Source organism: Convolutriloba macropyga, chromosome 7, assembly GCF_964194025.1.
Source record: "Convolutriloba macropyga chromosome 7, txConMacr16.3, whole genome shotgun sequence".
NCBI lineage: Eukaryota > Metazoa > Xenacoelomorpha > Acoela > Convolutidae > Convolutriloba > Convolutriloba macropyga.
The window spans coordinates 742,978-768,134 of NC_134474.1; the positions used below are offsets into that span (position 1 = coordinate 742,978).

General features: G+C 32.9%; 3 protein-coding genes across 10 annotated transcripts in view; 2 read left to right on the top strand and 1 right to left on the bottom strand.

Moving 5' to 3' along the window:
• LOC142342546 (uncharacterized) overlaps positions 1-25,157 on the top strand; it is a 117,313-nt gene that overhangs the window by 61,460 nt on the left and 30,696 nt on the right. For 6 of the 7 annotated variants that reach the window (XM_075393908.1, XM_075393907.1, XM_075393905.1 and 3 more), the window contains 6 exons: positions 6,623-6,703; positions 7,689-7,769; positions 8,368-8,448; positions 13,195-13,263; positions 13,447-13,470; positions 22,895-22,963. In XM_075393908.1, the coding sequence (XP_075250023.1) occupies positions 6,623-6,703; positions 7,689-7,769; positions 8,368-8,448; positions 13,195-13,263; positions 13,447-13,470; positions 22,895-22,963 (405 nt within the window). The remainder of the gene's footprint in view (positions 1-6,622; positions 6,704-7,688; positions 7,770-8,367; positions 8,449-13,194; positions 13,264-13,446; positions 13,471-22,894; positions 22,964-25,157) is intronic. The other variant, XM_075393906.1, reaches the window with a different exon arrangement.
• LOC142342030 (uncharacterized) lies at positions 13,719-20,140 on the bottom strand. Of its 2 annotated transcripts, XM_075393198.1 has the most exons (6): positions 19,549-20,140; positions 18,923-18,970; positions 18,614-18,767; positions 15,503-15,966; positions 14,909-15,003; positions 13,719-14,792 (listed from the first exon to the last, which is right to left on the bottom strand). In XM_075393198.1, exons 5-6 carry the CDS (start codon positions 14,916-14,918, stop codon positions 13,753-13,755), a joined length of 1,050 nt encoding a protein of 349 aa, XP_075249313.1. In that variant the 5' UTR covers positions 14,919-15,003; positions 15,503-15,966; positions 18,614-18,767; positions 18,923-18,970; positions 19,549-20,140; the 3' UTR covers positions 13,719-13,752. The 2 variants fall into 2 exon arrangements, with proteins under 2 accessions (XP_075249313.1, XP_075249314.1); XM_075393199.1 differs by lacking the exons at positions 18,614-18,767; positions 18,923-18,970.
• LOC142342021 (uncharacterized) overlaps positions 23,279-25,157 on the top strand; it is a 6,120-nt gene continuing 4,241 nt past the window's right edge. The window contains exon 1 of the mRNA XM_075393189.1: positions 23,279-23,820. Coding sequence (XP_075249304.1) covers positions 23,604-23,820 — 217 coding nt within the window. The 5' untranslated portion in view covers positions 23,279-23,603. The remainder of the gene's footprint in view (positions 23,821-25,157) is intronic.

Genomic DNA, 25,157 nt, shown 5'->3' on the forward strand with positions numbered 1-25,157 from the left:
GCTTTGCGCTTTAACCCTTGTGGTCTTAGTCCTCTTATAGCAAAAATTATGTATTTCTGACTTCGTTGTCTTTGTTGGATTTCTTTCTCTTTCCTTATATTGTCATCTCCTGCAATACTTGATGGCATCTTTTCCGGCCAAACTTTATCAACTCCACTCTTTATTCTATGTAGATAATTCTTTATTAATTCTCCTTCTTGCCTGAATGTGTTCTCAACCTAGTCTAAATCTAAATTAGTCTCTACCGTCTGTGAATCTTTTTGTAAATTCATCTTTTAAAGTATTCCAATCTGTAGCATCTGTGACTTCACTTTCGAACCATTCTAGTGCTGTATCAGTTGAAACGGAGCCGAATAAAGATTGTTTTCTTTTATCTTAGCTAGTTTGTGCAGCGGGTGCTGTAGGCCTAGTTCCTAGTGAGAAGAGTATTTTGTTTTCTACAGAGTTCCAAAAAGAAGTGGCATCCTGATTAGGATCATTGCCTGAAAAAAAATACAAGTGAAAGATTTGGATGTGTTATGGGAGTTTCAGGTGGGGGAGTAACGGCAGGTGTAGGAGTACTACCACCAGGACTGGTCATTGTTTAAAGGCCTGAAGTTATTGTATTGAAACAGAGAAATAGTTTAAATCAAATTCAAATAAGAAATTAAGTGAGAAGCCCTTTGAATAGTTAAATTACACAAGTTATTTTAATGGCTTCTCTATAATAAGTGAACAAGTTAAATTTAGGCAGGCTTCTCTGATAGTTTAAATGAACAAGTTAAATTGAGATTGCCTTTTCTGTATTAGATGAACAAGTTAAATTAATTTGGCCTCTCTGTATTAAATGAACAAGTTAAATTGAAGTAGCCTCTCTGGGACCACCATTTATACTGCTGGTCCGTACATTAGATACGTAAACGACGGGGTTAATCGCGGGACCACATGTATAACTTGAGAGTTCAACTCCTAGTTGTACTCTTGGTATATAGTTAAGTATTAAAGAAGGTTAAATGCAAATATGAATTAATAAGTTATGTTAAACAGCATCAAATATGAACCGAGCATTAAGGGATAGAATAGTTCAGGTTATTGAGACTGAGATAGCACAAGTTAGCACAGGTTTAACTATTCTAAGTTAACTTGTAACTTAGATAGAGTTTAAGAGATGTTAAGTTATAACTTAGAGTAGTTAAGTTTAACTTAACTGATTTCCAATTTTGTGCTAAGTTAATATTTTATGACTTAGAGAGTTCTTAGCTAAGAACAAGTCACAAAATATTCTAAGTTAGAAAAATATCTCAAGTAAGCTGAGATTGAGCAAGGGGGCAATACGGGAGTTTGATTTTAATTCAGAAGTTATCAGGGACCAAAAAGTGTTGGTAGTTGAGCGTGCAAGCTCCTTTTATACTTGCGGACACGTGGTTCTCTAGTATCCTATTGGATAGAGATAACAGTGTCGACAGAGTTACCAAGGTCAACTTGGTGTTAGCTGTGTGGCGTGATAATATCACGTCATGGTATTCTCAGTTTAAGTTAGTGGTCTTAAAATAGTAGCTTATTCAAAACTACTTAGTAATTTGTTCACACGTTAAAATGGACTTTGTCCAAATCAAGTTCGTGCTTCACGCACTATAACGTAAATTCTCAAAATAGCACTAAGGTTATCAAATAGTGCTACTAAGTGTAGCACACTTCAGTACACCACGAAAAGACACGTGCTACGTAACTGGGGGAGCAGAACTTATTGGGAGACAAACGCAACAGATCCCATTACATTCTTCCAATATAGCTACGAACAACTGAAAGTTTCTTCTTAGAGTTCGCATTTGTCAGAGGTCAATTGTTGCTTTCTTTCGGCCATTTAAAGATTTTAAAAAAATGACTTAATCTGATCTGTCCAGATTGTACACAATTAATTTAAATTTATCCCAAAAAGGAAGTACGGTAGAATTTCTACAACAATCTTTAATTTTAAATGACATATATGTATTACAGCAGTCTTTGGATCTACATAACAATATGAAGTTTTCAACAACTTTATTTTTTCAAATGCCAAACTACTCAGTTCTTTTCAGATAACACGAAAAATCTTGAAATTGTCATATTTTAAAAAATATATATTAAATTTAATTATAGATTTACAAATATAAACTTACAGAAATTACAAAATTAAAAATTTTGGGCATTTTTGCACCCGGTCAAAGGGCTCATATTTTGTATATATCTAATGCATGCATTTACTTCTTTTTGTCCGCCACGCGTTTAGTCCTCACACAGACATGCCTGGTTTTATTGTTCCGACCCCTCTTGAGGGGGGAGGAACTATACACTCAAATGGTTTTTTTTGTTGAGTCAATTTTGGCCGATCGATATACTCATCGTAGACAGTTGAGACTGGTATCCATTAGAAAGCTTGTCCAGCGTAGAATATGGAATTAAAAGATTTTTTGGATTTTCGTTTTTTACAGGGAGATATCGAGGTTTAAACTTTCGAGAAAATAGAGTGAATTCCGTTTATTTAATTCAACTTTTTTTCGAAATTTTTGACTAAAATTTCGCCAATTTTGATAAAATTTAATAAAATTTTTCAAGAAAACGTTGTTGTTTTTACGTTTAAAGACAAAATATATTGTGGGCTTTTTTCATTGAATTTTTTTGTCACAAATTCCGGCCAAATATTTCACAAAAATCAGACTTCATCAAAAACGGCACGAAATGGGTTTCTTTAGTCCACTCTGATTAAACGTGCGTGAAGTGCACACCCAAACACCACTAACACAATCTTTGTAGACTAAAAAGGGGGCTAAGTCTACTTCAACTTCCATTGAGAGTGCTATGTACTTAAAACTTTGCCATTTTTTGCAAACTTTTTTCGTTGATTATCAAAAACGCAGCATTTATTTTTGATTTTTTAACTAACAAAATATCTATATCAATGGCATCCGAAAAATTAAATAATCCTAATGGACAATCATCATTAGCAGGACTAGTTTTGTACCAATCTTGGACCGTTACAACCCAAAAAAAATCGGACTGTCATCACTCAGTTTTTTAAATAAAAAAATTCGATCTTTTTTATACTAATTTAATAACAGAACATTTTAAATCAAAGCTCATTAGTGATAAGTCCTATTGGTTTCCTAATTAGCTCCAAATTAATTTTTATAGATGATTGCTTGAAAGCTTATGTTCGTTTTGACTTTTAAAATATTTGCTTTTTAAATAAAAAATGGCTTATTCAACTTTGCCTCCACTTTTCGCTTAACTTGGTCAACTTGTAGCTTAGTGTCAGCAATCAAAGAGTGCTCCTTCTTTCTGCTAATATCAAAATTAGTCTTTATTGCGGTTTTTCGCCTTAAGTTATGGTGTTCTGGCTTTGATGTTACTAGATTTCACAATTTTTTTTTAATTTTTAGGTATTTGCCCAATTTTCATGTTTTCTAGTTTTGTCAAATTATCACGTTATTGGCAGTTTATACATCTCATTTTTTGCGTTCAAAATAATGCACAATTGATAATATTTAAATCGTTAAAGATACAGATTTTGGTTCTTTACCACTTCGACAATACTTTCTCGAAGAATTTAATTAAAATTTTTAAGTTTGTCTTTATTTGTCATTTTTAGTTTCTCTTTTTAGTCGCATTTATTTTCCTATACAATGACCTGGTTTGATTGGCTTTTCATGGAAAAGTAGATGAGCCGATGTTCTGATATTAGAAGGGAGACGATGGCTTTCATGACTTTGAAAACATGTGTTTTCCAAAATGAAAAAAAAAACACTTCAACTTCGCAATTTTGTTCGTTTTATTGTCTGTTTGTTACCTGATCTCGTTTATTAAACGTTGAAGATGACATTATTTTTGTCAAGGGAAAGGGTCAAAAGGGATTGGAGTCACAAAATCTATTGTTTTTAAAGAATTAGTTATGACTTTATTGGCTTCGACACGGGTTTTTCACAAAAATAAAAGTAAATTAATTTTTGACTTTTGTCATATTTGACGTTCTTTTTGTAGACGTAATCATGTTTTGGATAATTGAAGGTCTCGATGGTTTCCTTGGAAAAATAAACGAACCTGTTCAATTTTTTCATTTTATAATTAATGGCTTTCATGTCTTAGGAGGTAAAATTTTTTTGGATAAAAACAAGTATTACATAATCTTGCTTTTTGTTCTTTTTTGTCTACTTGTTACCAAGTTTCATTAATGAGAGGTAACATATTACATTTCAAGGGAAGGTTTCAAAGATATTGACGTCACAAAACCTAATGTTTTTAGAGATTTCGTTATGACTTATTGGCTTCCACACGGGTTATTCACAAAAAAAAGTAAATGAAAGTTTGATTTTTGTCATACTTGACGTTCTTTTTGTAGACGTAAGACATATTCTGGATAAATGCAGGTCTCAAAGGCGTCCGTTGGAAGAATGTATGAACCTATTTAAATTTTTCATTTTGTAATTAATGGCTTAAATGTCTTTGGAAATAATTTTTTTTCGAAAAAAAACAAGTATTACATAATTTTGCATTTTTTTCTTTTTTGTCTAATTGTTACTTAGTTTCAATAATAAGCGGTCACATAATACATTATCGGTGTTTGATTATGGTGCAATCGAACAAATTTTGGGAGCCAAAGTTTGGCTTTACGGCTTCCAAAGCATGTTCTGGCAAATTTTAATTGATTTTTTGTTTGTTGTCTGTTTGTTGTTCTTTTTGTAACAGCATTGAAAATTGAATACCGAGAGTTCTTAATTACCTTCTATAGAAGCATTGGTAATAGTAAACCTATAGGATATTTTATTTGATTCCTAATGGTTTTCTTTACTTTGAAATTAATAGTTTTTTTTAAAAAAAAATTCAGCGAAATTTCTAACTTTAAGGTTTCTCTGCTTTTTTGTCTAATTGTTACCAAGCCTTGTTATGAACTGGAGAATAACCGTTTTTACCTGGTGAATTACAAGTTATTTTGTTTGTTTTCAGTTTTATCTGACGCTATTTTGACTTTGTTATTAAATTTTGTTTTTTTAAACGGACATAAATTTTTTGATGAAATTAATGTTTGTTGTTGTTGTTTGATTTTGTCGTTCGTCTTCGCTCGCTTTCTTAATATCTGCATATCTCATCAATCTAATGCATCATTTTTTACTCCACTGAGTTATTTGCTTTGGAGGCTATCTTTTCGTTCATACGCCAGTTTTTTTGAAAAAAACTTGATTTTTTGTGTTTTTCTATCTGTTCCTCATTTGGTAGACAATTATGCCAAAATTGAGTGGGGTCGGAACCTTTTGTGCGGTCGGAACCTCCTTGTTCTAAGTATATGTTAGCTGTAAATTATGAACAAAATTGATTGAAATTGAAGTTAGGAGTACAATTTTGCAAATTACGGAAAGAAATTTTTTCTTCTTAAAAATTTCTTTTTTAATGAACCAAGCCTCTCCTGCTCCGATAACGAAGCAGTCGTTTGTTTGTAGATGTTTGATTCAAGTGTTAGCTTTCTAACTAAGTCTAACTAACTTTAGCGCAAAAAAACATCAGGCATTTACTGTTTAAACTTGAGTTCAATCTTTAAAACTACACTCGCTGCCTCGAGGTTTTAGTGAACGATGAAATCGTACCCTGAGTTCTCTAAAACTCTCTGTATATACGATTTCGAATTTTCGAAAGATAATTTTTTGAATTTCCGCTATTTTTCAAAATGAGCTTTAAAGTTTATGAGCACTATTGGCGAATAAACAGCTTTTTTAACGGGAATATAAGGTTCATTTTTCATAGACGAGAAATATAGCAACAAATATACAGAGTTCTTGTTTGCTCCCGAAAATTTTTTCGGAAAAACCTTTCAAGGGCTCTCTTAGTCTCCCTAAGTTTTTATGGTTTGACATGGTTGCACATAGCGTCAAGAGAAATTGCATGTATCTATAGAAGAAATCGGCAAGGTGTGGAACATTATGCGCTCTAATGAATTGTGGAGAGTGGTGCACAGAAACTTACTGTGGAAGTTAGTTCGTTCAGAACGCGGCAAAAATTCTGAGGACCATTTTGTTAGTGTGAAAAGTTCAAACTTATCTTTGTCTATCGTGGTTTTATGTGCACCAAACCTGTTTTTGAAAAAACTTTTTAGTCAGCGGTTTTAATTGAAATAAAGTGACGTTATTTTTGTATTCTAATTGATTTGTTTGTCAATGATGCTCGTACTGATTTTTTCACCTCACATTTAAGTTTTTGTTGATTCCAATTTTTTTTAATTAATTTTAATCCACATTTTGCAATTTTGTTGCTGATTTGAAAAGTTATTATTGAATTCTATTAATCGGCCGTTCGGTGCTTCAGTAGAAATTTTGATAGAAAACTACCCAATATATAATTTGTAAAACCAGCACACCAGATATTCACTTGTGTTTCTATTTTGAAAAACATATGATCTCAAATAACAGAATTTTATCATTCTTTCAATCACATATGAAGTCAACCAACGCTTTATACTGACGATTCGAGAGCACTTTTTCAACAATGGGACCCGTTTTTCTATTTCTTTGCACCCATATTTATGTTTTATGTATTTTAGTCATTGGGATCATCCTGTACCGTACTGTGGCTTATTGTAGGAGCCTTGTTGTTAGTATCACACTCAAATTTGTTTCAGAGCTTTCGGATGACTGTGAGATCTTCATCGACCCAGAGACTGGCAAACTCTTCATGCGAACTAAGAGTGGAAACATTCTGGGTAGGTTCAAAAATGGTTCGAATATTGCATTACTTCGACGCCTCATACGTTTGGTTGAAATCAATCGTTGAGAACATTAAATTTATGATACGCACCACATATAACTGAAAAAATTTACAAGGAATTGAAGACAATATTTAAATTTACAAAGAGATAAATGTTTTTAAGTAAAAATTATAAGAGTTGGAATCTTGTAAAAATATTGCTAAGTGGCCGACATTTGGTTGAGTAGGTGAGAATTCTACCAGATAACCTTTCTGTCCTATATGAGATTATTTATTTATATAATGTTTTTATTAACCTGTAATAATTAGTTCTACCTCAGCTTTATTCTTACGAGGTATTTCTACCACACCTTAATTCTCAGTAAAGAGTTAGTGAGAACTTTCCGGTTGAAATATCTAGGAAGGTGGAATGGCTGTCTGACCAGCTAGATGTCTGGACGATTGGTGAACATTTGGGAGCTCATATAAATCATGATTTTATATGAAGTCAAAGATAATTGTGTCATGAGCAGGTCGGACACCATTTCGGAGCTTTTTTTCGAAATTATAGTGTCTTCCCCTGGTATAACTCATAAAATTCTATTGCCACAAGAAATGTCATAATGGTAGTTCCTTTTTTCATTTTGTTTGTTATATTTGTCGGCTGCAGATATCTTCAAAGTGGTGAAGGAAGTAGCTGCTGCTGCTAATGCTAATAATTCTCTATCCAACCAAATCAAACTCGATGGCTCTGCAGCCCCACCCCCTGCCAAGAGCAAAAAGCTTAACAAAAAACCCTTCTTTGGTATGAAAATAGAGAGATCTTGAACCCTGTTTCAAGCATGTATTTCAAGTTACATCTGTAGATTTAGCTTACACTTATAAACATCTTAGTGTAGTTTTTTAATGCTTCATTTCAGATTCATTACTATGCCTCGGCTTTTAGACATCTACAATCTGAAAAAAAGTGAAATTTTTTAATTGTGTTTGTTTGTTTGCAGAAATGGGAGATGACATCACAATGTTCACAGATCCGAGAACAGGGAAGACCTATGTCAAAACAATGTCAGGAAGATTCATGGGTAAGCGCCAAAAAAGCCGGTTTTATAGCAGTAGCAATTTGTTTAATTTTCGTTAACGTTTTTGATTATCCTGTGAATTTTAACAATTTATTTAATTTTCGTAAACATTTTTGATTATCCTGTGAATTTTAACAATTTATTTAACTTTCGTAAACATTTTTGATTATCCTGTGAATTTGGTCTAGTTGAAAATTGAATCATTTTCAGAATATGTTTCCTTTGTCCTTGTTAACATTTTTCATCCTGCAGCTGTGAACATAATAGTAGCTCTAGTATGTCTTTTCGAACTGATAATTGTTTCTATGCCCAGTATGAGGGCCCAGACCGAAAGTCAAATTGTCCAGACCGAATTTTAACAAACTAGAGGCGTCGTGCTTTGAAAAATACAGGGTCTGGAAGAATAATACTTGCCTTCTGGGACGGCCTGGACATTCCGATTTCTGTCTGGCACCTGAATCTGGTTAGCCCACTAGCGCGCCGTTATAAAGGGGTGAAAGTATTCACTGTCGTTTAGGTTTTTATGGTCTAGAAAAGAAAAGGAAACAGTTCCATTAGTAAAATTTTCGCAAATGATTTTAAATGCGGTTTGTTATTTCAGAGTTGGACGAAGATATGGAGGTGACAATTGATCCAGTAACTGGCAAAATGTTTGTCAGAACCAAATCGGGAACTCTTAAAGGTACCTCAAACTAACAGCCGCGCTCGAAAAAAACTAAGAGGGTCGATCTCATTATTTACAATAGAGCTGATTGATAACTATTTTGTCCTGAAAAGTGTCTGGGAGGAAAATTGCTTTTTTGCTGTTCTGGAATCATTTATATTAATCAAACAATGTTAATTGCTTGCTTATGTGGTTTATTATGTTTACCGTTTTTTTTAGTCAAATGGCCACAAGAAGTTATAATAAATGTGCACTTGTCAAAACTTTCAATTACATTTCAATGCCAACTGTAAATCTGATTTATTATTGCAAAAACAATGCATATTTCTGCGTTAAGCATTTTAAAAACTCGAGACGGCTTAACTCAGAGTGCTATAACTCCAGAAAGTTATCAAAATCAAGTTTGAAAATTTTCATTTTATGCGACGGCTAGTATGAAAAATTAGGACAAAACAATCAAAAAGATATACACAGAGAATTAGGTGCGTTAGCTTTTCATGAGTAATGGAAATATGCCTTGAACAAAAAAAACTGAGCCGCGTTTAAAACGCGTTTAAAATTTACTGATAAAATTGTGACTTATATTATTTACGCTTTTTGTCTTGTTTTTTTCATGTTTAAATTTTACATTTATCATTACCATTTTATGTTTTTTTCATTGTTTTGATTCCAATTGTTCTCATTCCAAATAAGAAGCCCCGCTCTAATGCTAGGCCACTTACTACTAAAATTGTGATACAAAAGCGATTACTTCTATTTTTCAAACAAAAAAAAACTGAGTCGGTGAAAACGCATTTAAAATTTACTGATGAAACTCTGAACTAACTTATTTACAACTTTTTGTCTTGTTTTTTCATACATAAATTTTACATTACCGGTTTGTGTATCATTAAGCATTACCATTTTATGCTTTTTTCATTTTCCTGATTCCAATTGTTCTCATTCCATATAAGAGGCCCTGCTCTAATTCTAGGCCACTTACTAAAATTGCGATACGAAAGCAATTACTTCTATTTTACGGTATAATGTTTTAGAAAACTTGAGCCGACTTTTTACCCAGGTGCTAAAACTCTTTTTTCGGCTGATGTAGGTTAACTTGGAACTAAGGCCCCTCTTGTTCGCAATTCATTTGACTTTAGCCTCATACTTGAGGTCAGAATATCAATCAACAAATTGATATTCTGACCTCAAGTATGAGGCTGAAAAGCAAACTTTATCACTAATTTTTTCTTATGAAAATGGTAAAATATGAGAAAATTGGAGAAAAGACAAGACTGTATATCTTTGAATTATATTTCAAGAACCTATTTCAGATATATTGTTTTGATTTTTACAGTGCTTAATGATCCCAAAACAAAAGTTTTTCCATGAACTAATTATTTTGTTGTTTTTTTTTTAAAGTAAATTTACTTAAAGTTATCTTCAGTACAATGAAATTGTCTCCAATATAAAAAATTCAAGCGATGCAGTTGAAAATTAAACACCTGGTTTCTTGTTTTTTTAAACTCAGGAGTACCGATATCTATCTTTCTCAATTAGTTCCACAAAATTCTTGAAGTCCATCGTCCAAAGTTTACAAAAATTTCTATTTTGAAAACTTTTGGCTCAGTGATTTGAATTAGGGAAAATTAAAAAATAAAATTATTGTCGAAGAATTTTTGAGAAGCGGACATTTTAGTGGACCTCTTTGTAAAATTGGCTGACAATACGATTAAAAAATTGTAAAATTTAATTATACGTGACCACTAGTAACGGAAATAAAAAAATCAAGAAGATAATTACAAAACAATAGGGGTGTTAGTTTGTGTATGAGCAAGTGAAAAATCTCTCGAATAAAAGGTCACAATTTGAGAAGGTAAAAATGCTATAATGATTAGAGATGAAATTCCGAGCTCAAAATATAACGAATTTTTTTCATGTCTTTCATGCAAAAACTTTAGCATATCGTTCTGTTTTAGAGTATTATTCTGCTCGCTCGGTTCTTTACAATTTAAAATCAGGCTTCTTGATTTTCTTGAAGTTTAATTGTTCTCCTTCCAAATTGAAACACCTGTTTTAAATCTGGGCTGCCTACAAATAAAATGCTGTGCAAACGCACCGAAATTGGTCTCCTTTTTCTATATTCAAGAAAAGATTTTTTTAAAAATCAAGACGACACTTTACCGAGCTAATGACACTTTTTTGGCAGGCGTAGGTTTAATTGGAACTAAAGTCTATTTTTGTTTGGAATTGTTTTGACTTTAGCCAGTTTTTTTCCGACCTCAGGGATATTCCGACCCAAAAAAAACTGACATTCCGACCTCAAGCTAAGATTGAAAAATATATTGAGAAAATCTTTCCCTAAAAATTAATCGATTATGAGGAATTGAAGAAGTGACAAGACTGTACATGTTCATTTTTTTTCAAAACTTTATTCAGTTACAATTTTTATTGACTATATTATACTTGATTACACAAAAACAAAACCTTTTTCCGTGAGTTGGTGTTTGCTATGTTTTGTTTTTGTACTGAATCTATTTTCAAAATAAATTTCTCCACAGTTGTCTTCAAAACAATGCAATTGTTTTGTCAACGAAAAATGTCAAGTGCTTTAGTTAAATACTAAGTATCTGCTGTTTTGTTACTCTCATCATAGAAATACATTGGTAGATTTTTCTTGACTAATTCCGGGAGAACCTACAAGACAAATGTGTGTCTGCAAATTTTCAGATATCGAAATCTATTGGCTCAGTGGTTTAAAATTTGGTCAATTGTTAAAGTGTTTATCTGTTAAAGGAATGTTAAGTAGTGGAAGTTTTCCAATGGTAATTTTTTAGAAAAGTTTCATTATAAATTTTCACTATAGGTGACTGCTAGTATTGAAAACAAAAAAAAAAGAATGTGTTAATTTATAGGTGTGTTAGCTTTTCGTGAGCAATACAAATATGCATTAATAAAGCAAAAAAAATTGAGCTGGTAAAAACGCTTTCAAGACAAATTGATGAAACTTCAAAATTATTTTATCAAAATTTTTCTCTCGTCTTTTTTTTAGTGAAAATCAGTAAGAATAAACTTGGCTCGTAGATACCCGATCGAGCAAACAGTACACTAGAAGAGATTGGAACGGCAAAATTCTTGAAAAAAAAGACGAGAGAAAAATTTTGATAAAATAATTTTGAAGTTTCATCAATTTGTCTTGAAAGCGTTTTTACCAGCTCAATTTTTTTTGCTTTATTAATGCATATTTGTATTGCTCACGAAATGCTAACACACCTATAAATTAACACATTCTTTATTTTTTTGTTTTCAATACTAGCAGTCACCTATATAAATACTAGCAGTCACTCGTCTTTCATAAATTTTCACTATAGGTGACTGCTAGTATTGAAAACAAAAAATAAAGAATGTGTTAATTTATAGGTGTGTTAGCATTTCGTGAGCAATACAAATATGCATTAATAAAGCAAAAAAAATTGAGCTGGTAGAAACGCTTTCAAGACAAATTGATGAAACTTCAAAATTATTTTATCAAAATTTTTCTCTCGTCTTTTTTTTCAAGAATTTTGCCGTTCCAATCTCTTCTAGTGTATTGTTTGCTCGATCGGGTATCTACGAGCCAAGTTTATTCTTACTGATTCCCCATTTTCAGTTGTTGTCATTTCAAATCAAAGCACCTTTTCTAATTCTGGGTTGCTCAATTATAAACATACATTGCAAAAAGTACCGAACAAGGTCTCATTTCTTTTTTTTTAAAATATTCGTTTAACGAAACTTGAACCGACATTTTACCGAGCTATAAAGAAGACTCATTTTTGGGCTGAAGTACGTTAAATTAGAACTAAAGTCAAACTGGTTCGCAATTCACTTGTGTTTAGCCTATTTGTTTTTCAATCAGTAAACTGACATCTTGACCTCAGGCTAAGACTAAATCAAAAATTTATTCAGAAAATTTTTCTTCAAAAAATATTCAAATATAAAGAATTGAAATAACAAGACTATATTTCTTAATTATATTTAAAAAACACTTCACATGAAATGGTTTTTATTCTGTTTAATTACCCCAAAGCAAAACGTTTTTCCTTGAAATAGTTCCCGTGATGTTTCTTTTTTGTATGGAAACTTTTTTCATAATAAATTTTTTTAAGTTGTTTTCAGTACAATTCATTAAAGCAAATAAAATATATTCTCGCAATGTAGATAAAAAACTAAATATTTGTCTTCGTGTTTTGTTTTTCATCTCGGAAATACAGTGGTCTATTTCTTAACTCATTGCTCAAAAATCTAGAAGACCATTGTCCGGTGTCCTCAATCGTTCAAGCATCGAAAACAATTGTCACAATAATTTTGCTATTGGAAAATTTTTGAGAAGTGTTTGCTATTTTGATGAACTTTTCAAACCGGCTCAGTTGCTAAATAGAGCTATTTTGAGTTCGATTACCTAATTTCCATTCATTTCTTACCGTTCTGCAGCAGATATTTTTTGTTTTAAAAAATTGCTTCTAACCGCAGAAAAATGATTTTTGTCGGTTATCAACAAAAATATCTGCTGCAGAACAATTGGTTATCAACAAAAAGTTTTTGTTGATAAACAACAACATGTATAAATGTTTTTGACCGGTTAGATTTTTAGATCTTGAAAAAAATGGTGCTACCATCAGAAATATGAATTAAATGCTTGCTCGAGCTATAGTAATTGCGTTTTCTTTTGTCTTGCTTTGTCCATATTGATGGACTGATGTTCTGTTGTTCTCATTGGAAAATAGTCACCTTCATTTTCGTTCACAGAACTGGCATGTGAGATGGAGACGATAATCGACCCAATCACTGGAAAGAAGATTGTCCGGCCTAAAGGAGGTAGGAGCAGCAACTTTCCCCGAATGTGTTTAATTATATACAAACTTCAAGGTTACATCCCCAATTTATCTCACTTTGATAGTGTAAATTTATCAGTTTTTGTCGCTATTTCGTTTCTGTATTAACATTGAAAACAATTTTCAACTTTAATGTCATGAAATTGAGAAATGTTCTCGTTACCAGGCAAAAACAACTTATCGGTTATCGGTGAGTTAACATATCACTTTTTGGACGCCATTTTTCACAAAGTCAAACTAAATGTAGAGAATGAATTGATTTTTCGGAGTTTTTTTCTTTCCCAGTTTAGACCCAACCTTGCAATCATAAAATTCAAAATTATCTCTTCAAATCGGATGTAGAAAACATGCAGTGATGCTACCTCCAAACTTGAACCCGCCCCCTCCCATAAATTGCACTTCAACGCTATTTTAAAAAATTAAGGGTGAAATCCGGGTCCTAAAACGGGAAAGAACAACACGTGAGCATGATTTAGTATTCAATAGCACATATTTCATCCCAAAATTTGATCACGTCCTGTTTATAAAAAATTGCATCACTTTCACCACAATCGTCACTTTTTTCTTCATTTTCATCGTCCAGTTCAAACTTGTTCAACTTTAAAGATGAAATGTTCAAATTCTTCACTCTGATTTCGGGGATTTCAGTTTGTTCATTCAATTTGACCGACTGGCCAAAAATGTCTTCATTTGTTTCATCTTTCATAACTCCACCAATCAGACGCATCGTTTTAAGACTCACAATTTCATCAGTGCATGATTCATCGCCCTCTTTCGGCAGAAAATTGAACATGGATGGCATTTCGAAACCATGGCTGCAGTTTAGATAATCTGGTATGCAATTTTCGTTGAAATATCTTGCTTTGTGCCTCTTGCTGACATAATCGTGTACTTTGAAATTTATGTTGATTTCAGGGTTCAATTTTAGCAAATATTGGGCAAACTTTAATACCGGGTAGTCAATAAGAAAGTCGCCCAGCGCTTGGGATAAACTGTGGAAATGGGTACTTTTTATTTTGCTGAAAGCAACTCTTCTTTGTCTGTAGAATTCCGTTATCTTTGTCAAGTTTTCCTCTAAGCGAGAGTTCTCAGGCAGAAACCGTGAAAACATTGATCTAATGGTCAATTTGTAAAGTTCAAAGTCATCGTTCAGAAGTTTCTCCGTTTTCTCCTGGCCAATTAAACTCCATAAAAATAGTTCACCTTCGCCGTTAGCCACCGTTATCAGAATTTCTGGAATTTTTGATAATTTGGATAGAATTTTCGGTTCGCTGGATTTTAAATCGAAGTCGAGATAGGGTACAAATTTCAAAAGATTTCCTTGGGCGGTTAAATACTGTTTCATGAACGCATCCGTAGACAGATTTTGGGTGAAATTTGAAATAGCAGATAGTTGAGAGTCGTTATCCGAGGCGGGTTTTTCAGTCGTAAAACCATTTTGGGTCAGAAATTCTCTGCTTTCTAAAATTGACTTCTGTGCGTCAGTTTCAAATCCAAAATAGCCAAGAGGAGCTGAAAAACAAATTATGATACAAAATCTCATTTTAATGATCTTATAAAATAAAAAGTTGAATATTTTTCATGACATTTCGTCAAGTTTTTTTTTGTTTCTATACAAAAATACTGACCTCCACTCATAATGATGTACTTTTTGAATAGAAGGCAGGATGGGTAAGGGTTTATCAGGTGATAGCCCACTGATCCACCCCCTACGCTGAACCCACTGAAACAATTTTCATCACACTTGTTTTTTTTAGAAAAATATTTAATGTAGATAATCAAATGCAGAACAGTTATCCGCAGAAGTATGTGATCAAAGCACATCGAAGTAAGTAAACAAGCGGCATTTTTCGGATAATTTGTGCTAACTTTCCAAAACTACAACTGCTTTGTTCTTCATCTGACCTCTAGTAAACTGTAGATGGTTAATTTGTTAATTCTGTCAGAATATTACAATATGGTTCATTGTCTTACAAGATTTTCTGACAGAATTTTACAGAAATCATCCCGCCTCGTCCCAAGACTCCACTCGTAACCGCTATATGTGATTTCTCAAATTCATTCTAAAACTGTCTTAATAAACTTTATTGAACTATTTCCTCTACTGTTTTTTTTTTGACAAAAACTACAGTTTCTGAAAATTTTCGATAATTAGGGAGGGTTGGCTTTGCAGCCCATTTGTATCAAGCTCGATTGTTGCATTTCATGCCATCGCAACGTACCATAAAGTTATGTTTTCTGTATTCCCTCCAAAGAACTCAATATACTTCTGAACCCACTCGAAGGCCAGCTCCTGATCTCGGATTCCAACGTTTGTTTCCACACTCGAACCAGACAACTTTCCATCTCTCTTCTCCTCAGTTGGGTGAAAAAATCCCAATATTCCCAGTCTGTAGTTAAAGGTAGCTACAACTATATTCAATGCGGCACTTAATTTTGCCCCATTGAAAGGGGGTTCGCATGCAGTGCCCTGTTGAAATGCCCCTCCGTGAACAAATATTAGCACGGGTTTCTTCAAATGAAGGGCTCTTCTCCTCACTAATTCTAACTGAATCGCCACATTTTATTCGACGGAGAAAATTTCAGAGAAAACTCTGGTTCGCTGAAGTTGCCTTTTGTGATTTCATTTGTCTGACTTCTCGTTTTCCGTTTAAAAATTATAAATAATGCCATTTGGATACATCTGCTAAAAAAATAACATTGTTAATTTCCTCTGGTACACATAAGAATAAAAAGCAAATGGTAAAAGAGGCAATGTAAAATTAAGAAAATAACATTATGTAAAATTATAAAATCTTTAAATTACCTAACTACAAATTTGACCTTACATTAGTAAACAAATGGCCGAAAATGCGAGCATAAAATGTTCTCACAATTTTATATGTACAACATGGAGATTAAAGAAAAAAAACTAAATTAAAATATAATGCTCTCAATGTCATCTTTTATATCAGTTACTTATGGGTCCTTCAAAAATTCTTTCCAAAAATATTCTTTCAGTTCTTTTTTAAGGAAGCTTTCGATGTTGTTTTCCGTCTAATATTAGAAGGCAGACTATTATAAATTGGAATGGCTTGTGCAATAAAAGAATCAGTTAAAAACTTATTGTTCTTTCTGATATCAAACGTTATTTTTTTGACCTCTCATGTTGTTTTTTTCTCATGGTAGAGAGAGGTTCAATTTTATATGCTGGAAGATCGTTGCTGAGTAAGCGAAAAAAATATTTTGAGCAATGACATTTCAAGAGAAAAGAAACTGGTAATATTTTGTTGCAAAGTTTGAGATCTGTAGACCGATCGTATTTTCTCCTATTAAAAATGGTTTTTATTCCCCAGTTCGATTGTTTTTCTAAAGTTGTGAGTAATGACTCTTGCAACCCTATCAGAATTAGAGCTGAATAATGTAGATGACTTATTACTACTGCATTAAGTAATAAGACTTTCGTTTTCTCTGGTTAAGTTTTACTTAGTGTATTCAAAACTTTTATTCCACAAGCCATTCTCTGAAGAATCTTTTTCAATTCTCCATCAATTTTTAGTTTGCTATCAATAATTGCGCCAAGATACTTCACACTACTTGATTTAGCTATTCTTTCATTGTCGACATTCAGAACAGTATTCGTCTGCGTACTGGACGGCCTTGCATTACTTTTCTACAATCTTTGCTAAATCGTTGACGTAAGTGTTAAATAATAGAGGTCCTCAAATAGTATCTTGCGGATCTCCTCTTTTCAAATTTATCCAATCTGATTCAATTCCATTCAGGACAACTCTTTGCGTTCTTTCACTCGAAACTTTCTTTATTAAATTGATAGCATGTTCTTCAAAACCTATATTTTCAAGTCTCCGTAACATTATTTTGTGGTTTATAGAATCAAAAGCCTTTGAAAGATCTAAAAACGCACCTGTAACATTTTTTTTCATGTTGAGTTCTAATCTTATTTGTTCTCTCGATTTCAGGATAGCATCAATTCTTGAAATGTGTTTTCTATAGCCAAATTGACTAAAAGACAAAAGTTGCTCCCGTTCTAGGAAACTTGTGATTTGCGAACTGAACGCCTTTTCAAAAATTTTTGACAAAGCAGAAGTGACAGATATAGGCCTATAATTGAGTGGGTCTTCGGGATTTCCTTTTTTGAAGAGTTGAGTTACACAAGCTTTTTTAAGATCTTCTGGAAATTTTCCTTCTGTAATGAACTGATTAATGAGATAACATAAGGGTTCCGCTAGCGCTGCTTTAGCATCTTTTTTTGCCCAGCTGGTATTTTTGAAGGACCGACTGGTTTGCTTGTATTCAATGAATCTATGAGCACAATTGTTTCCTTGGTTGTTATATATTGGAACTTGGAACACTTTCTCGGAGCAGATTTAGGAAGAATGTTGTTTGTTTGTTGCAAGTCAATGAACTCCCCTAGAGTAGAAAATCTGTAATTTAGAAGATTTGCAATTTCCATAAGCTTTGTTATCTTATTACCAAAACTGTTTAATAAAGATTGAATTCTTGTTTGAATCTTTTCTTTATAACGAAGATCTTGAATGAGTTTCCATCTGGCTTTTTCACTTTTTAACTCCATAAAACTTGAGAGAAGTTGTTTTTCTTTTTGACGAATTTAATCGTTTTTATTTTCATCATCGCTTATTCTTGAAAACTCTCACATAGCCATTTTTCTTGAAGCAGAAATTTTGTATTGTCTTTTCTAATCTAACAGGCTTTAAATGCAGCATGTAGTGCTAATGTTGTTTCAATATTTCTTTGAAATTCTTATAACATCATATCTCGCGTCACTGCACCGTAAACGTGTCTCCAGTCTGAATTTTCAATAAAATTTTGGAACGCTATGGCTAAATAGTTTTTTTTTGTCAAAAAATTTTTTCTTTGTTGTTTTTGATTTTAGCATCACAGATTTAAGAACTGTGATTGTTGCAAAATGATCAGTTTTCAAAATTGTATCCGCTACTATGCCTGATTCGTAATCGTCTGTTATGATATAATCGATAAAAGTTGAAGAAGAGTTAGCCCTTGTTGTAGCTGTATCAATATTCGATGGTTTAAGATCATATGGAGAAATTACAGATTGTAGCAGATTTCTGTCGCGCTTTGCAAAATAATTTGAGTTGTAGTCTCCAGCAAGTATGACAGATTTTCTTTCGCCACAGCAAGCTCAATTCCCAGGACCCATTTTTCCAAAAACATCTTTTAAAAATTACTCATTTAGAACAACATCTTCACTATACACTATCATATATTCGCCGAAACGTCATTAGACCACGGATACAAAATCAGAAAATGTAGAAACAGATATTGAAAATCAACTGGAAATGTAATTTGATGACCTTGTTTTCTTTGCTGAAAAGAGCCCTTATTGTTATTTGCCCCCATAGCTCCCTCGTCTGTCAATCGTCCAGTTGTAATTAGGTTTGAGTCTGACTTACAACTATTGGGCGAACCAACAGGAATCCAGACATTTATCCAAAGACAATCTTCGCCCTTCCAGCCCGCGTCGAGTTTTTTGACTTCTAAGTCATGATTTTCTTTCGCACATTCACTATTGCGCATTTCTGTCATTGTTGATTTGTCACTGCATTTAAGTCACTGCATTTAAATTAGAATTCTAAATAAAAGGTTATGAAAAGGTATTCGACGCGAGGAGTTTCCGGGTTCACTATGCTCAAGTGGGGGGCAGGTGAACGCTGTCAACAAAGTCAATTGTTATATCACATACATCTTGTGAAAAAATTAATTGTTCTAAACAATCCAAGACACCTTTCTAAGCGTAAAATTTGATGTGCGACATTGTTTATGGACCAATTTCCTCATTTTCAGTCACTATATTCCATCGTTGAAAATGGTAAATGAATCGTAAAAATGTTGGACATATTTTGTCACCTGATACCACAAAACGCAAATTTATTGAAATTTACCTGTCCGCCCATTGGCCTTGTAATGACATCTGTTATGTCGATAACTATCAATAAAAATTTCATATTAAAATTTCATTAACTATCATTAAAAATTTCATAAAAACTTTCATATCTGGAAAACTGAAATGAACTGTTGAAAATTGATTTATTAAACTGGTGATCTGCTGTTTTATAAACCTAGTCATGGTAACCAAGTTAATTGTTAATTCAAATCACTTTTTGATGAAAAAAATTATTAAAAATTGTTCAATTTTGTCCAATTTTTTTAAACTTTGGTCATGAATGTCATAGGAAACTAATTGTGTCAAACCTATTCTTGATTCCCAAATGTTAATATATTTTTTCACCTGAATAGCAGCTTTTCCATATTTGATTGCTTGATACGGACTCGTAGGGAGTTTCTCTAAAACATCGCATCGCCTTAACCTCTTTGTACCCACGGGTTGCTCCTGCACATAAGGAATACCAAGGAACTCTGCAACTTCAAAGGTTGCGGGTTCGAGTCCAGGAGGGGTCGAGTCGCTCGCCTTTGCGATTTGAACCTCTTTTTTGGTTCCTTGAATAACTCCAGCGGGAGTTATTACACAAATTTCAGATGAATGTTGCTTTTCGTTCTCCATTTTGCAAATAATTCAATGTTCTTTGACGAACAGCAATCTAATTCTGTATTGATCAGTGTTGAACATAACACAGGTTAAGTAATGCATTGTTTTGTTGAGTCAGCTTCAAACGGTATAGAGCAAATTTGCAATTCTATTCAGTAGAGCTGCAAAACATGTTACGTCTTATAAGAATAGAGTAACGTAAATTTTGGATTGTATTGTGGAGCCTAAAGAAACAAGAAAATTTTGTCTGATTACAGAGCGTCAAAGGAAAAGGGCGAAGAAAGCAAGCAACAGTTTGTAAAAATGTGACCACGAAGTGCATGTTTGCAATAAACAACGCTCGCTTACTATTAACATTTTCCTGTGATTGACTCTGCAAATGAATGTATGAAATCATTTAGTTAGGGAAAGATATATATTTCTGAGTTTAGAGCATAAAAGCCGAATTTATTATACTAATGAATATCTTAAATATGGGTTGTTTTTCTTGAAAATTTGCAAAACAATTCTTATCAATTATGCAGCATTAAATGCCTAAATTTCTTACGCAAAACAAAATATACTCATCGCTGTGGGATTTACAATTACTCTGGTCAGATCGCCTCAAAAAGTAAAAATTCGATTAAAAAATGGTTTATTGCGAAATTCAACCAAGTTTTTTAAGGTTGCTTTAATCTCCTAAATTTATGAGTGTCAGGTTGCAAAAATTATTTCAATAAACCAAGAAACTGAAACCAAGATTTCAAAAAAGTTATTAGAAGCCTGTAGGAAATGAAACTATCAAAATTAATTGCGTGTTGCAAGGGGAGTTCTTTGCGAAAAGTTGATTTTTGTCTTCTAAGTGTGAGGTGCAATTAGAAACGAGAGAACATAATGCTCAATTAGGAACATTAACCTTTTTTAAATAAACTTGAGCAAATTGAGAAAAATGGGAGTAAAAACTGTCAATAAAGAAGTTTTAACATAGATTAGCTGACAATGGCTTTTCATAGATTTTAGAAACAGCCAACAATTTTTGTGCGTCTTAGAGTAATACTGGCACAATAAGCCGGTAATTGTGAAATCCTAATCAACAAAACCTTCTAAATAAAAACGTTTTTATCTTTTCACAGAACAGAGAGAATTCTTGTATCTACGACAAAAAAACATTACTACTATTAAAACCTCAGACTCATATCACCTCGAATCTAACTCATTTATTTGCGAGAAAGAATTTGAGAGAATTATTACAAAAAGCATTCATTAAGAAAAGAGCAAAATTTTTAATCTTCTTTTTGATGTACAATCAATTTTCTCATTTGATTAGGAAAGACCTAATTAGAACGTAAAATCATCACAACTTAAAAAATTTAAATCAAAGATCAAAAATTTTTTACAGATTATGCAATAAAAGTTAACCACTTTTATGCAAATTTTTTGAACAAATGGATAATAATAAAACGCCATTACTGTAAAACTTGAAACTTATAAAAAAGAGAACAATATGGAAGAGTTATAAATTACTCAAAGTTGTGAAAAAAATGACTACTACTTTTTCAAAATAAAAAAGAAACCTCATTTTTGATTCGTGAGCTTAAAATAAAGCAAATCTCTTTGTCAATTGAAGTCTGCTTTGCACAACAGTTATCCCAGTATGTCTCTTTTGTGTCCTTTTAAAAAAATCTCAAATTGTAAATTAGAATAACCAAGATGTAAAAGTGACATGTTGTAATATTATTAATCAAAATTATCATATCTTCCTTTTGAATTTCTAAATAATAACTGAGATTTGCTTTTCTTCAACTATTTTGATAAAAAACAATTGAAGCCTTTAACTTTTTTGGTCCATTGGAACTTGTTTTTGTGTTTTTGCTTCTCTTCTCTTAACTTTTTGATTAATTTTCATTCTATTTTTCTTTTCTGAGATCTATTCGTATATATTGTTCAAAGCTATGAAAATGTTTACTAACGCAGAGAAGATCAAAGAAAATAATTAAAACTAGCTAATTTTGAAATTAAATTTTCCAGCTTTTTGACATGTCCTAGCAATATTGAGTGTGATACCTGTTGAGTGTGATGCAATTGAAATAAGAGCGAAAACGGATTTTTTAAAAAAAAACAGACGGGAAAACAGAGATGTAACAGTAAAAGTATGAGTTTCTTGTTTTTAGTTCCTTTTACAATTGAGTGCAAATTTTGTCACCGATCATTAAATTTTCTGCGAATTTCTCCAATTTTTTGTTGAAACAATTATGTAAGTTTTTTAACACAAAAACTTGTGCTTTCTGCAATTATAGAAGTTATGGTAGATAAATGGGCCAGTCACGGGTGATATTTGCCTGAATAGATATAGAAGATTTTTCAAATCATAACAGCTCCTCATTCCAGATCTTAAAAGAAAGTGTATCATAAGGTATAAACTTTAATCATACTGTGCAAATGTCACAGTAGCTGTCCGGTATGCTCTTGCATTTAGCGCAGCGTGAAATATTCCACAAAAAATTGACCTTAAAGATTACGAAATTTTAAATGGTCCAACCATTAAACATATGAAAATTTTACTCTCAATAATCAGTTATTTCAAGAAAAAATCAAGAAAGTTTATCCTGAAGTTATTTTATTTAAATGTACAGTTAATCAAAGATTTTAAACCAAATTTAAGTTAAGCTATCCAGCAGGAGCTATCAATCGGAAGGATAATCCACACGCTGGCACAGTCACTCTCAGTAGTTGCGATTCATGGATCTGCGGTAATGTTGCTAGCTCGCGCGCCATGAGAGTCTCAGATGTTTATAGAGAACTTTCAGCTCACCAAATGAATTTGAAGTTTTTCAAAAGCTTCTAATTGGGGGTCTAGTCATCATCTTTAATCACGAATTTTTATTCTGGCCTGACGAAAGTCGCGAGAATAGAAACATAGATTTCATAAGAAAAATGAAATGGACTGATCAAAACTAATTCATCAAACTGTTGATATGTTGTTTTGATAAACATAGCCATGTTAGCCAAGTTAATTGTCAGTTCAAAAATACCCAGAAAAAAGTTTCAGTTAACCACGGCACGATTTAAGTTATTTCTTTCCTTTTTTGAAAGTGCTATATTTTTTCAGGCGTTGGTTTGGGTTTTGAACTGTACGTGGACCCAGAAACTGGCAAAACTTATCTCAGACCCAGAGACGGTAAGCCATAAGTGAAAGTTGTCGTGACTTGCTTGTGAGAAAGTTGAAATTAGTTTTTTCTTTCAACTCGCACTAAAAACTGATTGAAACAAAAATTTTGTTGCAATTTTCTGGAAGATATAAGCATGCGAGAAAAATGAAGTATTCGGGATTCATTTACAGTAACAGGTTATAATAGTTGATACCTGTATGTGCATGAATGACATCCAATATGAAATATATCCATTTTATCATTAAAGCGTGGAAATATCTGAAAGCTGGATACAAACTGTTTTGAAGATAGTTTTCAAAGCAGTTAATTTGTAGCAGCTTTTATGTCATACTTATCATACCAAAAGAGCAATTGAATAAAGAATAGAAAAGATGACGTGATTGGTATAAGCTTTGTTATTAAATTACTAGACAATGGCCGTTATAACTAATATGAATGTATGTAGCCCGACTGTTTTATATCTATAGCACTAATCAATCATGCAAAAAATAATTACAACGGGGAAAAAGATAAAACATCTGACAGCCGAAATGTGAGTTGGGAAACATATCGCGCATTTGGTCTTAACTAATTTGTTTACATCTTAACTATAACTACTAACCAAACCCACTAACAGAAAAAGAGGAGAAACTGCTGCGTGACCTGGTGATGTTGGTTCGACCTGGTCTCGGGTTCTACGATGTGGACCCAGAAGACATCTTTGTGGACATGACGAGTGACGACTACAAGATGGAGTATGGCACTATGTCATGGACAGACCAGTTGCAGTCTATTGGGCAGAAGAACAAGGAGGGAGAACAGGGGAGAGAGGGAATGACAGCTGAGGAAAGGAGGAAGGCTGATGATCAACGTCACCTGGAGGAAAGTTAGTCATCCTGCTTTGCAAACAACGCCTAAAGTCACACCCCCCCCCCCTCCCACTTGTGACACATGCATATAGGTGAAATCGTTTGAAAAATTATGAACGACTTTGCCAGGGACTGTTTTATCACAGGCTGTTTTGTCCAGACAAGGCAATGACAAGTGCTAATGTTCTGAGGCCTTGCATGAATGCAGTCAGTAATAATAAAGATAGTTTCTCGGTATCTCGTCGGTTGTTTTTGAAAACTCAATTTTTCTTCACCCGATGAAATTTTCCTCTCTTAATTATGATTCCTCCGATTTATTGAGGAAAATGTATTGATTGAGTTCATTTTGTTTCAGTAATATTTGCGATATCCTACGCCAAGAAAAGTATCATTTTTTCTAACATTTTACACTTTTCACATCTTTTTGTTGATTTCGTTCAGTCTTTCACGTGTACCATCCCAATCCACCTTTGAATTTTAGCAGTGATAATGGTATTTATTAATTGTAATGGATAGGAACGCCTCCTATTAGTCTCTGCAGAGTTTGTTGCTGCAAAAGTGCTCATCATTTTGTGCACACAAGGGTAAAATCATAAAACTATGTTCATGGGCGAAGTGGAAGCTGATTTATTATCAAATTAACTTTAAGGAAATTCGACTATGTGTTCTCAAGCTCTAAAACGCAGAAATAGTAGAAAATTTTTTGCAGTTAATTTTTTGCTTTACATATAAACCCTCGCACCCATTGAAAAGCGTTTGAGGCAAACTTTTTGAAAACTCAACTACTTAAAGTTGCAGCCTCCATCGGTTCACGATTTTTTGTGTCTTATGCAAAAATTGCTGTGAACGCAAATTAAGCCAAAATGATGGCAAGCCGTCGTAAAAACACACCGAATGTTATGCAACATTTATGTAATTTCTCAGAAATAATGTGCCGCAAACCAATACAATCGAGACAGCGTATACCATTTCAATCTGAAGTGTGTTTCAGTGCAATTAAGAAACAAAAATAAGGTCCATTTTAGAGATTTAGTGAATGCGATCCCTAGAGGATCGCTGTCTATGGCCATGTGTCATCCATATGTCTCATCCTCTGTGGTATTTCATCCAAAATTTCCCGCAAAGCCACAAACTTTGGCCAATCTAAAAATCTTTTGGCCAACTTTCTACCATTTTCAATTTTTGGCTTGCTTGCCCATCGTTTTGTTTGAACGCCGCCAAAATTCTTCACAACATCTCTCCGAAATGTTTGTCATGTAAGATCTCATCCATAAATTTATATCTTTTAATATACGATAAATCATTTGTCTCTACACAAGCTGTATCATCTGTTGCATATAATGAAACCAGTTGT